Below are 15,184 nucleotides of genomic sequence, written 5' to 3' on the forward strand. Positions count from 1 at the left end.
TATCACTGAAGTCAATTTAAAAAAATATTTAAATTTACATTTCCTTTTATTATGAGTAACAATGAGCATTATTTCTAAGGCACTTTTTAAATTTATTTTTTATTTAAAAAATTTAATGTTGACATTGTAGGTGTCCCTCTTCCCTCCCCCTTTGCCCATCTTTTATACTTTCTTTCTGGTCACTGTCTGTGGTGTAATTGCAAATATTCTTTTCCAGTTTGGTATCTATCTTCTAATTTTGTAGGCTTATTTTTTACCCATGCATAAGTTATCTGATGTAGACAAACTGATGTTTTTTATAGTTTCTTAAATTTGAGACATTATTTGAAAGACCTTCTAACTGTACATTTGTAAAGAATTCGCCTATATTTTCTTTTAGCCCATTTTGTAATTTCATTTTTCACATTTGAATCTTTGATCAATTTGTAATTTGTCTTACTGTAAGGTATGATCCAACATTGCCTGCCCTTACCCCTCCCCAAGTGATACAGAATTATCTCCAGACTATTGATAGTCTATCTTTTCCGCATTGATTTTACATGTCACATTTATCATATACTAAATCCCAGTCTTCTTGGGAGTCTATTTCTAAACTGCTTATTCTATACCAACAGTCTGTCTATTTATGCATCAATATTGTTTTAATTACTGAGGTTTTAAAATATATTTTAATATCCAAAAAGACTAGTTTCTCTGTGGCTTTTCTTTTTTAAAATTTTCCTACCTCTTCAAATTTGTTTACTTTTTCTCATAAAACTTCAGAATAATCTTGTCTAGTTGAAAAAAAGTCAAATTTTGAGAGGACTGCAATAAATTCATTGGGCTCTCAGTTTAATTAATGTAAAAATACTTGGTGTTTTTGTAATGATGAATATAGCATTTCAGGTCAAAAATATTATATATCTTTATGTTTTTTCTTTATATCATTTGATATGCAAAACAATGGGTCCCCAAAGATGTTTATGCCCTAATCCCAGAACATTTGAACATGTTAGGCTATACAGCTATGGGGAAGTAAGGTTGCTAATCAGCTGACCTTAAAATAGGAAGATTATCCTAGATGATATGAGTAGGCCCAATATAATCAGAAGAGCCCTTAAATGTGGAAGACAGAAGCAGAAGGGTTATGTGAGAAAAACTCGCCTGGCCATTGCAGGCTTTGAAGATGGGAGGGGGCCATAAGCCAAGGAATGTGGGCGGCCTCTAGAAACTGGAAAAGGCAAAGAAACTATCCTTTCCTAGCGCCTCTATAAAGGACTGGGAGCTAATAAATTTCTCAATAAAATGCTGAGTAAGTATTCCTGAGAAAGAACACACATATCTTTCAACAGATCATATTTAAACATCAAATATAAACCAAGATGATCACAAATTTTACCTAATGTAATACCACAAGCAAACACTGAGCACGAAAAATATTATCAAATGTGGGCTTTGGAAAAACCGAAGGGTAACCAGGCTCTTTTTCAAGAAATTTCTTGTTAGCAATAAAAACCTATCTGGAAAGCTAAGACAGAATTCTGACAACTGCCTTTTAAAAGAGCCTTAGTTAGGAGTGACATTTTAATCCATACTCACAATAAAAATGGGAAAACATTGAGTAGAACAAAGATGAAAAAGAAAACAGGAAAATCGATTGGGCAGAACAAAATAAAATACTGATTTCTAAGTTCACACCAAGAATTATTAGATAATAATCGTTTCCCTTTTCTAGAGAAGAAAGGAAAAATAAATGCTCATTCCTGGTCCAGGTGGAGAGGTCAACAAGGACTTAATGAATGCAATATACTCATTCCTACTTAATAATGGATGCTGTTAGACCTGTGACGACAGTTCCTTTTGAAGAAATAATGTGAAGCTCTGAATCCAATGACAAGTAGTAGTTGTGATGGGTAATAACTTAGTAACAGCCTAAATGCACATTTTTATGAGACTAGGTAACTCTTCTCAGGCAAGTAAAAAGCAGACTAATGAGATGTTCCTATGGGATTCGACATAAGCACCAGACAGGAAAACATCCTGTCGGCTGTGACACTGCCTGGAGGAAAGGCTATATAAGCACTTCAAAGAAGGAAAAGCCACAAAAGGCTCAGGATTTAGACTCAGTCACAGTAGCTTGAGCTTTTGATGCAGGGGAACCACAGACTTTGAAATAAACCAAAGCTGGGCACACACTATGAATACCAAGGACTGCTCAACAACTACTTCTTCAACACCATGCCAAGGCCGCTCTAGGATTACAAATTTTAGGATCATCTCTTCCAACACCAGCTGCCAACAACTTGAAACCAACAAATGCCAACCAACTGGCCACGTTCTGAGAACTTGGCAGTCCCAGGGCTGCCAACCCACTCCTTGCTTCTGCCCTATGCCCATCTGCTTAGTAAACAACGTCGACTGTGGCTGGTGTGGTGAAGGCATCAACAGCAATGAGAAAGAGACCATGCAAACCCTGAATGACCGCCTTGCTAACTACCTGGAAAAGGTGCGGATGCTGGAACGAGAGAACGCAGAACTGGAGTGTAAAATCCAGGAAGAGTGTAACAAAGAGCTCCCTGTCATATGTCCTGATTACCTGTCCTACTTTGCTACCATCAAGGAACTCCAGCAGAAGGTAAGATTCTTGGCAACCTATATAATCAAGTTTTGAATTTACATTCTCCAATTTCTTTATGTCCTTTTATGCTGAAAAATATTTTATAGAGTAAGAAAATGTCTTGAAGGAAATTGTCATCTTGATGCCATATTGAGAGTTATAGTTATAGATTTTCATTTTCCAGAGATACACTCTGCTATTATTTTAACCGGATAACTCAGGACCAAAATGTGTTAACAACACATTGCTGCCATTTCTTTAACAAAAAATAAGAAAACAGGGATCTGAGAAAATCAATTTTGTTTTAATAAGTTCCTAACTAGTTTAATTTTCGTCCATGTTTCCCACCATCACCACTTTTTCTATTTTATGCTCATTTCTTCATCTCCCAATTGTTTAAGTAGTTTCTTCCCACACCAAACCTAACTTTCCTATTCAGAGTGATATGCTGCTAATATATGTGCTGGATTTATTCATTAGTTTTACAAATATTTACTGAGCATAACACCAAGGCACCAGACATTATTCTAGCTTAGGGTACATACTGGTGAACTAAAATGTCCCTGCCCTCATGGAGTTTACATTCTGGTGGATCATGTATGTTATACAAATTTAAGGTAGATTTTATATTTTAATGATAAAACATCTACACAAGTTTTTATTAAAGTAATTTTGCTTAATTTTTAGGAAAATAACAAAAACCTTGATTTTCCCAAGTTGTTCAGGCTTTCTAAGCATAGCTAGGAAAAGCCTAACTAGCCTTCCCCTGTGAACTGAAATACACATCAGCCCCTTGGTTTTTAAGGAAGGGATCTTGGTGTTTGTCTCATTTGTGTGTACAACTTCTTAATTCTAGATCTTGTGTACCAAGGCTGAGAATTCCAGACTGGTCTCACAAATTGACAACACCAAACTGGCTGCTGATGACTTGAAAGCCAAGTAAGCCCACCCAGCACTGTCGTTCCTGACAGAATTCACCCTGCGTCTGGTGCTAACACCCTCAATAAGATTATACATAAATCTACCAACCCTCCTGCACCCCCCATGAAGGCACTAGCTCAGAAGAGACCTTCACATTCAATAAAGCATTACGATTAATAACCACTCATATGTATACAGTGCTTGTATTTTCTAACATATAAACCCGTCTGATTATCTTCCCAAGCGTTGAGTAAAATAAGTAGGGCAAATATACTGCTACACTATTTAAAATGAGAAAACTGTGATTTAATGGGGTTCAGTTACTTATGCAAAGGCATACAACTAGGAGTACAAGACAGAGCCAAATCTTGGATGCAAATTCTCTTAAATCCTAATCCAATACTCTGCACTTACACTGCATCACTTCTAGGGGCAGGGAGAGGAGGATAAATGCCCTCATCTCAAAGAAAAGCAATGTAGCATCATTCTGGCAAAACAATCTAGGAATGATAATTAAGTGGCGATGTTTATCTCATGATTCCACCTCTAAAGAGAAGAAAACCCACACGAGAAATGCAGGAAATGAGAGGCCCACAAGGCAGTTAGTTCTGCTTGGCTTGATTAACACCACCTACACATTAATGTCTTTCACTTCTAAAAATGTCTCATTTTTAAAGGTATGAAGCTGAGGTGTCCCTGCGCCAGCTAGTGGAGGCAGATGCCAACAGCCTACAGCGGATCCTGAATGCACTGACCCTGGGCAAAGCTGACCTGGAGGCACGAGTCCAATCTCTGAAGGAGGAGCTCCTTTGCCTCAAAAGCAACCATGAAGAGGTTAGAGAAAGCCCCAGCTAAGCCTCTAAAAATAGCATCGGTCCCTTTGGGTTGAACTTGACAAAGGGTGTCCTCTCTAGATAGTCTTCTGTTGTTTAGCCCTGATCATAACTATTACTATTACCACTGGTTCAATGTATTTCACATCAGTTGCCTATAATACAGTGTCTCAAGCCTGCATTGTCCTCTCCAGCTTTTCTAGGATAAGGAAGTAGCCCAATTTTATTGTCCTCACAAGCTTCCCCTATTATAGTAGACATCCCTATACAGATTCCGGGCACTACTGGTATAGGTCAATATTGGCATAAGCCCATATTGGCATCATAGAGACTACGGCCTCTCATTAAAGTCCACCTCTGTGCTGCTTCACCCCCTTATCCATCCCTGGAAATGATCTAAATTCTTTAAACCCCTGATCTTGCCGTCAATTCCTTTTCATGTTGCACTTATTAGAACACACAGTCACATCTGAAATAGACTTAAGTCATTTTATAGCATCTCAAAAGCACCTATGAATCATGTATTCCTTTATTGTGGCTATGGTTCAGACGTGACTAAGCTACATTATTGCTGTTAGACTGAAACAAGAAAGCGAGGAGGTCATCTGTTCACCAAGTGACTTCACACTCTCTTTCTTTCCATAGGAAACCAATTCCTTACAGAGCCAGCTTGGGGACAGACTCAACATTGAAGTGACTGCTGCCCCCTCTGTTGACCTAAATCGGGTTCTACAAGAAATGAGATGTCAATATGAGTCTATCATGGAGACAAACCGCAGAGATGTGGAACAGTGGTTCAACACGCAGGTGGGGAGGGCAGGAAAGTCAAAACCTGTGAGCAGACATTGCCCTTCCAGGGGCCCTTTAATCAAACTTATGTTCTCCACCATCATATCCATGGTCCTTGACTATGTTTCAGATGGAGGAGCTGAACCAGCAGGTGGGGACCAGCTCTCAACAGCAGCAGTGCTGCCAGAAGGAGATCATCGAACTGAGACGAACCATGAATGCTCTGGAGGTGGAGCGACAGGCCCAGCACCGAATGGTACCCAACGAACTGACCAAGCCTAGCACCATATGTGGCAATAGCTCCTGACACGTGTGTTGAAATGTTTCCCAAACTGCGTCCCTCAGAACAATAGTCCCTCTGTTTGTTAAAGGGTCTATGGCCAAAAAAGGACTCTATGGTCAAGTAAGCCTGGTAAATGCTGGATTAAACAAAGGTTAAACAGGAGGCCTTCCTGCGGGCCTTTGATAAGCTGATACGTGCCATGAATCTCCAAGAAGGGGATATATGGTACTCAGCATTCCAAAACATACTTGACTGTGGACTCCTTTTTCAAAGAATATCTCATGGCAATAGTGATCCATGAATGCACTTAGGGAAACACTAAAAGAGAATTTTATTTTATGCAAAGCATTTTCATAAAGTATCAAAATTTATAAAATAGTCTTCTGAGGGAGGTGGCATAATTATTAAGCCATTTTGACAGGTGAAAGCTAAGGTGATTTTCCCAAGCCAAATCCAATATAAGTTTCATTTCACCAATTTTATAGGTGGAGGAGACACTACAATCCTAAGGCATTAAGTCACAAAAGAATTAAGAGTCTGAGCCAGAACTCAGGTTCCCAAGTTAGAATTGATTCCACCACCTACTAACTCTCTGAAGTAGGAAATATCGAAAAGCTCAGATAGGAAGGGTATTAGGAAGACCTTCCCAAAAGCTGCTTTTGTCACCTGCTAGTCATGTGTCTGGGGGCAGCTCATTTAACCTCTTGAACCTCAGTTTTCTCATCTATAAAAATGGGGATAATCATGCAAATAATAGATTATTAAAATATAAAATGCCATTATCCATAAAACTTACAGAATGATAGAGCAGGAAAGAACTTTAATCATCAATGTTTCAACTCTCATATTTTACATATAAAAAATTGATTCAATGATCAACTTACAAACTATCAAAATGTATAAAATAGTTTTCTGAGGGAGGTGGCTAAATGCTGCTCACTTCCTTTTTAAGGTACAAACACTCTTGAGGTACCATAGTAATGGATTTTTAATTCCTAGGTGTGAAATAAGTTGGAGTACTTTTTTCTCATAGGTAGGAAAGTGTGGTAGGAGATTATCAAGTGATTAAGAAAGAGAAAGATAAGTAGCACTTAAAAGGAGGAGAGAGAGAGAGAGAGAGAGAGAGAGAGAGAGAGAGAGAGAGAGAGAGAGAGAGAGAGAGAGAGAGAGAAGCAAGCTTTAGCACAGTTGATAATTTTGGTTTTGGATTTAGTTGGTTAGGAGATGATAAGAGGGCTTGAAGATTCATTAGCACCTGTCACAAAGAAACCACTGTTCAGAATGGTACAGATCACAAAGAGCTGGGCTTAATGGAGTCATCATTCTAAATCCTGCTTTCCTCCTGTGAGGCAGAGAGACTCCCAGGAATGCCTGCTGACGGAGACCGAGGCCCGCTACACAGCCCTGCTGGCCCAGATGCAGTGTCTGATCGATAACCTTGAGGCTCAGCTGGCGGAGATCCGATGTGCCCTGGAGAGGCAGAACCAAGAATACGAGATTCTGCTGGACGTCAAGTCCCAGCTGGAGTGTGAGATCGCCACCTATCACAGCCTGCTGGAGAGCTCAGACAGCAAGTGCGTAACATAATAACATCTTTATGAAAAAGACACTTGCAACATGTATGTATGTATGTACTGGCAACAGGGCGACAGTGCTTTAATCTGACCAGTAATGGGGAGCTTTGGATCAAAGGGTCCATACACTCCCTTCAGCTGTGCTATCTGGACATCCACATAGTAACCTCATTGAGCTGAGCTCAGGTTTTTTTGAGGAGTTGGTGCTCATGGTTACTTCCTTATAGGTTTTTAACTTCTTACACCTTTAAAAATTACTAGGGGAAAAAGTGGTTTCTTTAAAGATGAAGATTCCTGACTTACAGATTTTCCCCACTGAGATGAACGTCTGAAGTTCATGAGATTGAACAGTACAACCCTGCTCCCTTTGGAGGAAGGTGCTCAGGCTGAAACCCTTATCCCTGTCCAGCCACTTTCCCTTGATGCCAACAGCATCATGTACACATGCACTTTTCAGCATATTTTTATAGAAGTTGTAATGTTTTTAAATAATAAGCTTACCAACCTATAAGAAACTGACCTAGAGCATGGGCTCTTTGAAGCAACCCAGTACAAAGGCAAACTTAGTTAGGATTGTTAAAAAGACCTCCCTCCCCCAAATAATCAGTGAACTCTGTCCATAGCATTCTTTTAACTGGCACACTCACATTGCTAACCAATGTTAACCAATTCTACCACCTTGGGGAACCATAATATAACAAAGAAAGATGATGCTTTCTAAAAAGAGTTCTGACTGCTTCTAACTCCAATTCTCTAAAGAGTATTCACTTATAAATACACCCAGAAGGCGCTTTGGAGCTTCCCAATGAAGCACTGAGAATTCTTCCATAGATGGGGTTCAGGCCACCCACCAGTAGTACATACCGTGATTAACTCCCTGATTTAAAAAAAAAAAAAGTATCTGATTAGTTTCCTTTCCTCAGATAATAAGCTCCTTGTCTCTTATCACTGTGGATCCTGTAAGTTTAGTTCCCATTATATCCATTCTGCAGGTAAAAAACTAAATCAGGAGAGTTATCTGAGGGCACCAGCTGGTAAACAGCAGAGCTGGGCTCTCCCGTCTGGGACTCCTGGTGTAGTGGTCTTCCATGGTGCTGTGGCATTGCCTGTAATGGAAGCTAACATAATCCAATACTTCTGAACCTAGGATGCTGCTTTCCCATGCACCTGGTCTGATTCTTTTCCTTCCACCAATGATAGTACAAAGTAAAACGATAGTAGAAGTATTTTGGAAGTATTTGTCTTGAGTGACACGTGTTGAAAAATTAACCACCGCCATTTTTCTCCAGAGCCAGTGTTGCCTTATCTCAATCACAGATACAATTCTGTTTTTGTCTAGGCTTTCCTGCAACCCGTGTGCCACTAAGTGTGAGCCCTCAGTTTGCACAAACATGGAATGCACAGCCCCAGTTTACACATCATCTTCAGCTCTCCATGGGATACCCCAGCCTAGCTGCGCCTACAGAGACCTACCCCGACTACTCGCTAAAATCTTGACCATCACCAAGGAGATTAAGGATGGGAAAGTCATTTCTTCTCACGAGCATGTGCAGCCTTGCTTTATCATCAGAGCTGCAAAAGTCTAACATCTCAAGGTGATGAAAGTGACCCTCATTCATGAAAGAGAGGCCAATACTTGCTCCTGCCAGAAAGGTTTAAGAATTCCCCAGTCCCTTCAGGTACTTAGTTTCTTTCTACTACACAGGGTCCCCACTGACATTCCGCTCCTGTCCCAAGTCTCTGCGGTCAACGTGATAAAAAACTGACATTCTCTGGAAGCACATTTCATATTTATCTGAGGAACAAGCACTGATTTGTAAGTGCCCAGGAAGGTGACCTACATTACTGCCCGCAAGTGATGGGCAGGTTTCTCTTTTGTTTATTCAGGTCTTATTTACTTGCGTTCCTCCTTAGAGCCAGTCAGACAAGTTCTGGGATTGTTTTTGGCTGTGGCACAGGAAGGTGAAAAGCTACAACCTTCCCTTCTTAACTCCCTCTTTGGATAGAGAAAGAAGCTTCTATGGGAACAGCATGAATAGAGAAAAGGATCCTTAATATTTCGTTTCCTTGAATAGATTGTCATGAGTCTAAATCCTATTGAACTCTGTTGTCTTAATTACTATTTACCCATGCGTACATACTTTATCTTCCCCAAGATATTTTTAAAGATGTCCATGCTCTCCAAAACTTTGGGAAAACATTAGGCTCTCCAAATATTTTCACTGGAAATTGGGAACAATTATGGGGAGTGAATCTAGAGCATTTTGAAGAAATAGCATGGATCCTCTCATTGAATGTTTGCTATTTCTCTTTCTATTCTTTAGGGAATGGGATTTGGTTCTGATTGCTTTACAAGGGACATGTAGCTGGAACGCTCAAGACATAACCCTGCTCCTCTGTCTCCCTGTGATGGGTCACTATGGAAAAATAACTTAGATGCCTGCTTCAGTCTATCCACCAGAGAGAATGGACTTAATATTCACAAACTCTACAAGGAAGTAATCAGGAATAATTGCTATTTGCAAGCACGAGGCAGTCCCAGCGTGAGAAGGTTCATTTATGTCCCAGCCATTATCAAAGCTTCTCAAAGTCGGGTCACAGAGCGTGTAGGTCATTCCCTATGAAAGTTACTTGACATTTCCAGAGGTTTTAGTAAATAATTCTGAATCAAACACAGAAAGGGGAGTCAGGAAGCCTGAAGTCCTAAACTTGCCACTTCCTAGGGCAAAACATTTAGCCTTCATCCAATTTAATTTCCTTGTTTGTTAAATTAAGATCATGCCTACTTCACACGGATATTATGAAGATCAAATGCAACTGTTTGTTTTTAGCCATGGCTCTAGACCTGTGTCATTATTATCTTAAGTTAAAATACTTTCTTTATGAATTTATCTATCCAGTCATAATTTTGGAATTTTAACAGTGTTTGGCTTTGGGGGACAAAGAATAGAACAAGCTCCCCTGTGACCAAGCCCGCAATTGTAGTCAATAAAGCATTTTTGAAGTCTTAGGACATGTATCAGGTTATCAGTTGATGACTGATGCCCACATCAAAGACAAAAGCATTAACTCACAGCTCAGCAATCCACTCCCTCCACACAAGTAGCAACTTACACTAAGCAAGTGGAATGCAGAACTTCCAGGGCGATCTCTTTTCTATCAATAATTTCTCTCTCATCTGAATGCCCAGGTTAGCCCTGGTAGCACTTAATTGCATACTATCTCAAACGGAGGGTGGAAATGTGGACAGAGCATGCGACTTGGACTCAGAAACCTGAGGGCAGGGTCACAACCGAGCCGTTGTGGGGTGACCGTGAATAAAAGGGACATAACTTGGGCCCTGCCTCCCATGGGGCTGGAAGGATTAAATGGGATAATGATGGTGAAAGGCTTTTGTAAGCTGTAAAGTGCTCTGCAGAATGGAGTTTATTCCCTAATTTGAAAGCCGGGCATATGTCATTTCCTTCCATGCCATCTTCCTTTGTGTTGGTTCAGTGATGGTCCCTGGTGGACCCCATACATATCATCAACAGACTGGGAAACCAACTGGTGAGAGGCCAGAGCTGCTCAGTCTGCTCTGAGTTTTAATTCCAACAGGATTCAGGGTTTCGGAACCTCGAAGGACTCAGATTAACCTCGGGCTGATGCAGCAACGCCACTGTCAATCTATCCCAGAAATAAGTTTCCTCAAATTCCTCCCACTTGGCCAAGTATCACACATGCCTTCCATGATAAAAATAAACTACAGACTGCATAGTAAAGAGGGGGTCTGACCACTCAGGTGTACAGATTCTTTAAATGTCTTCTCTATGTAAGGAATGTAAAGCCATCTGCTAGACGTTGTAAATGAGTGGTCAAACAATGAGGGGCCCAGATTTTTACCAGGAAGCTAAATCAGTATCCTATGCAGCCACAGGAGGGAGTTAAAGGTGGTTGTTTTGTTTTATATATACACAGTTCAGCAAAGGTCAGCAGCTAGAAAAGGAGCTGATGGAGAGGGGAAGGGGGGAGTCAATACAAATATAATTTTAGCACAAAAGACAAGCATGAATCAGGAAACAGCATGGTCCCTGGAGCCCAAGTTCAAATCCCACCTCTGCTTCTTCACTGTGAGGTCTCAAGTGGGTTACTGAACCTTTCTGAACATGGCTTTCCCCATCGGCAAAATAACTCCCATCAGATCATTATGAGAATTAAATAAATAAAGCATGTAAAGTACTTAGAGGAGTATCTGGCACACAGCACATATTCAATATATATATTAGTTATTCTTATAAATATTGCCATTATTAATATAAATGTAACACCAATGTGACCTTCTTGGGAGACAAGTGCTATAGAGAACAATAATGCCATTATTATTACTAATAATAATAATAATAACAACAACAACAACAACAACAATAATAATAATAATGGCTGTGGTGTGCTGAGCATCTCTCACGTATCAGGCCCTGTGCGGCAGAGTCTTTCACCTCACAGCCTCTCATCCTCAGCACAGCCCCACAAGGCAGCTCTTTTTATTCCTCTCTCCATACAAGGAAAGTAAACCTCAGACAGAATAAATGGCTTCCCCAGAGCTAGACCGTGACAGAGCCAGGACTCAAACCCAGATCTCTCTGACCCCCAAACTCATGCTCTTAACCACTAGGCCAAATTACAGACACCTGAAACCAAGGCATCCGCGAGCCCCAGTCCTGGAAGGCAGTTGAGATGCCAGGTTCCTTCCTCCAAGCCCACGAAGTCCTAGTGAGACATTCTCACTGAGCACTGACTCCGAGGAGCCAGGTGGCCTCTTGTTTGCTTGTCTCAGACGGAGAAGGATATCAGCACCCATTCGTATTTATAAACAAGGGAATATACTTTCTCTACGTTTTGTCTTTTTTTCATGTTGACTCCACCTTCATATGAGAGCTGGTTTAAACCCCTTCGTACACAGGGGTAACCTTACTTCGACTTCTCTCTTGCCCTTCGTCTCTCACGCATTCACTGCACCCCCACCCTTATACATGGCCCACGACCTCTCCATCCTCATCCTCCAGGATCACTCCATCATTTTCTGCTTAGAAGAGGCTGCCCGAAGATTTTCCTCAAGAGTTCAGTCAGTTGTAACCCCTCACATTACTTCCCACCAGAATTTCTCTAACTCAGCCCAGAAACCACCTATATCCAAATCCCCTGGGGAGCTTGTAAAATCCAGACTCTGGAGCCCTACCCCAGACCACCCGCACTACCATCTCCAGGTGTGGGGCCCGGGAATCCAAGTTTTAACAAAATCCTCAGCTAAAGCATGTGTCCTGAATTAAAAGCCACTGTTTTCTAATTGGTTTAAAGATCTGGATGACTCGATGCCTTTTTAAGGTTCTTTTAGGTTTTGCATTAGCTTGAGAGATGACCACACTTGCAGATGATTCTTCCCCTACATGCCTAATCACCTGTTTAAAAAGTGGGGTGGTAAATCAATAAGTTAATAATTATTACAAACTCATTTAATCCTCACAACACCACCATGAAGTAGCTACTATTAATATTCACATTTAAAAGATAAGAAAACTAACAGAGAAGTTAAATGATTTGCCCAATGCCACACAAAAATTAAGACTGAATTTTAAGTACTTTGATTTCCTTAGCAAGGTCAAAAAAATGTGCCGGATACATTATATAATCAGTCTCCAAGAACAGAAGCAGTATTTTTATCCACAGTCACAATGCTGGACAGCAGATCTCTAGAACTTATTCATTTTGCATAACTGAGACTTCAAACCCCTTGATTAGCAACACTTCCTTTTCCCCTCCCTCATGCCCCCATTAACCACTACTCTATTCCTTATTTCTATGTGTTTGTATGTTTTCAGATATATCGTGTAAGTGGAATCATGCATTATTGTCTTCCTATAATTGGCTTATTTCACTTAGCATAATATCCTCAAGGTTCATCCTTACCTACTTGATATCCATGGCCATTAGAGAAGCAACTTAACTCTACTGACCCAGAAGACCTAGAGAGAGAGACCACACTTTGGGCTGAATTTCTCCAAATCCCTATAGTTGGTTGTAGAGAACTGCCTATCCCCAACTTGTATGCAAGAGTAGAAAGGTCTTATTTCTGCACCCCAATGGGGAATAAGTGTTTGTCAGCTCATGTTCCACTGACCCATCAGATAAAAAATAACTGTGCTGCCACTCTCTGAGAATCCGCCCCCCTTCCCACCTGTACCTCCAGCAAAACTTTTGTTGGTGCAGAGCGAAGTCTCAAAGTGAAAAGCAAATAAAAATTACAACCCATTTAAGAGGACTCTATAACATGAGGGAGAAAAGAAGACTAGGATGAAAATTCAGAACAAGTGGCCTCTACTAAGGCATTAGGAAGAGCCAGAAAAGAACTTTGGCCATCTCTGGTCAAGAAGTAAAATCAAATGCTGATTAAGAACAGATACTTGAAGCTAGACCAGCTGGGTCTGATTCCTGGCCCTGCCATCTCTTGGTGGGAGTTCTTGGGCAAGTTGCTTAACCTCTCTATCTCCACTTCCTCATCTTTAAAATGAGGCTATTAATAGCATATACTTTATAAGGTTGAGATGATGGCATTAATTAATGCATGCAAAGCTCTTAGAGCATGCCTGGCACCCAATAACAATGCAAGTATGATTTCATTGTGCTGCTCTGAGAGGCTTACATTCCATTGGCAAAACAATCACACTCAAGCTAATGAAGTATTTCACTTGAGGTGACAATGGCCAAGGTCACACTAAGCCATTCTGATAAGAATAGAACATTTCATTTTTTTTTACTTTATTACTTATTTTTTATAAAAATTGTATATACTTGAGGTATTTTTGATATACCGTACATATACACAGTGAAATGATTACCACATATAGGTCCAACTCTTCTCATATCCAAGCCAACTCTTATATTTTCCAGAATGTTATGGAATTCAGTTGGAAAAAACTTCCCCATAATATATCAATCTTCACACTCTTTAGCAGCCAAAAGGACAAAGATGGCCCAAGAGAAGTGAGAACAATTTGAAGGCAGCCCTTTAAATAGGATCACTTTTGTGGAGAACAAAAATGACAAGGCAGTTCAGATAGGACTGGTGGCCCTTCTTCTAGTACAATACCTATTTCCCTTGTCTCTCATGGCCCCAATGTTCCTGGAGTCAGGAGATTGGCTCAGTAGGGAAAGCATCAAGAAGGCTCCTGCAAAACTCTCAGAGTTAACGTAGTTAACGTAGCCAACACATAACCAAAGCCGTTAGTTATGTGCAAAAACCACAGTACTTCCTAGGACCAACAAGTAGAAAGAGTAATGTTTTCCTATTCAATTAAATATCGATTAACTATTATGCCTCAGACACTGTGTAAGTGCTTTACATGACTTACCTGACTCAATTCTCACAACAACCCTATAATACTATTATTATTCCCACTTTACTAATAAGTGAACCAAAGTTAACAGAAGCTAACTAACTTAGCGTCATATAGTTAGTAAATGGTCAAGTTAAAATTTGAACAAATTCATGTCTTCCGTACTCCAAATGCCCTGGTCTTAATCACTTAAGTTTGACAATATAATACCTGCAGTCCATTCAAAGGCATAAATAGTTAAAGAAATAATTTTTGTCATGGAGTTCAGGAGATAGTGAGCCCTAAAAGCAACTCAACAGTGTTTCTATCCAGCCCAATCGCTGAGCACAATTTACATTAGTACATGGAGAGTCAGGGTGGTTCTTCAGGCCTCATTCTCCTCTGATTCCACTTTTGCCAAACCACCTTCACATCATAATTTGGCTTCTCTAATACTCAGATACAACAAAGAATGTGCTTCAATTTGCATATGGAAACTTTATGGTTGCAGAATGGATTATCTCTCAATGTTAAACCAGTAAGTTCGAATTCTGGCTCATTCGTCTGGCACATAAGAGTTAACTGAGTTACAGAGAGTAGGCTCCTGAGAATCCCTTTGATTCTGGTGCACTAATAACAATTATGCTTCCAAACCCACCAACCTAAGAACAGAAATGAGCCCCCGTGACTGTGCAGAGGAGTGTCACCCTGTGAAGCTCTGCCTTGGAGACCAGATGGCCTGACTAAATGTCATCTCCTTCTCATCTCATTCTAACCACAGCAGTTAGGTTGCTGGGTTCATGTTTAGTTTATTGTTTGAAGACTGGCATGGAATGGTT

At 40.3% G+C, this 15,184-nt stretch overlaps 1 protein-coding gene across 1 annotated transcript; it reads left to right on the top strand.

Annotated features, from left to right (window-relative positions):
• Positions 1 to 2,176: 2,176 nt before the first annotated feature.
• Positions 2,177 to 8,582, top strand: KRT39 (keratin 39; the record flags this gene model as incomplete). Its single annotated transcript, XM_079798203.1, has 7 exons — positions 2,177 to 2,614; positions 3,453 to 3,535; positions 4,195 to 4,351; positions 4,996 to 5,157; positions 5,270 to 5,395; positions 6,776 to 6,996; positions 8,336 to 8,582. 7 exons carry the CDS (start codon positions 2,177 to 2,179, stop codon positions 8,580 to 8,582), a joined length of 1,434 nt encoding a protein of 477 aa, XP_079654329.1.
• Between the last annotated feature and the right edge of the window lie 6,602 nt (positions 8,583 to 15,184).

The sequence above is a fragment of the Cnephaeus nilssonii genome (assembly GCF_951640355.1).
Source record: "Cnephaeus nilssonii genome assembly, chromosome: 19".
Classification (NCBI taxonomy): Eukaryota; Metazoa; Chordata; class Mammalia; order Chiroptera; family Vespertilionidae; genus Cnephaeus; species Cnephaeus nilssonii.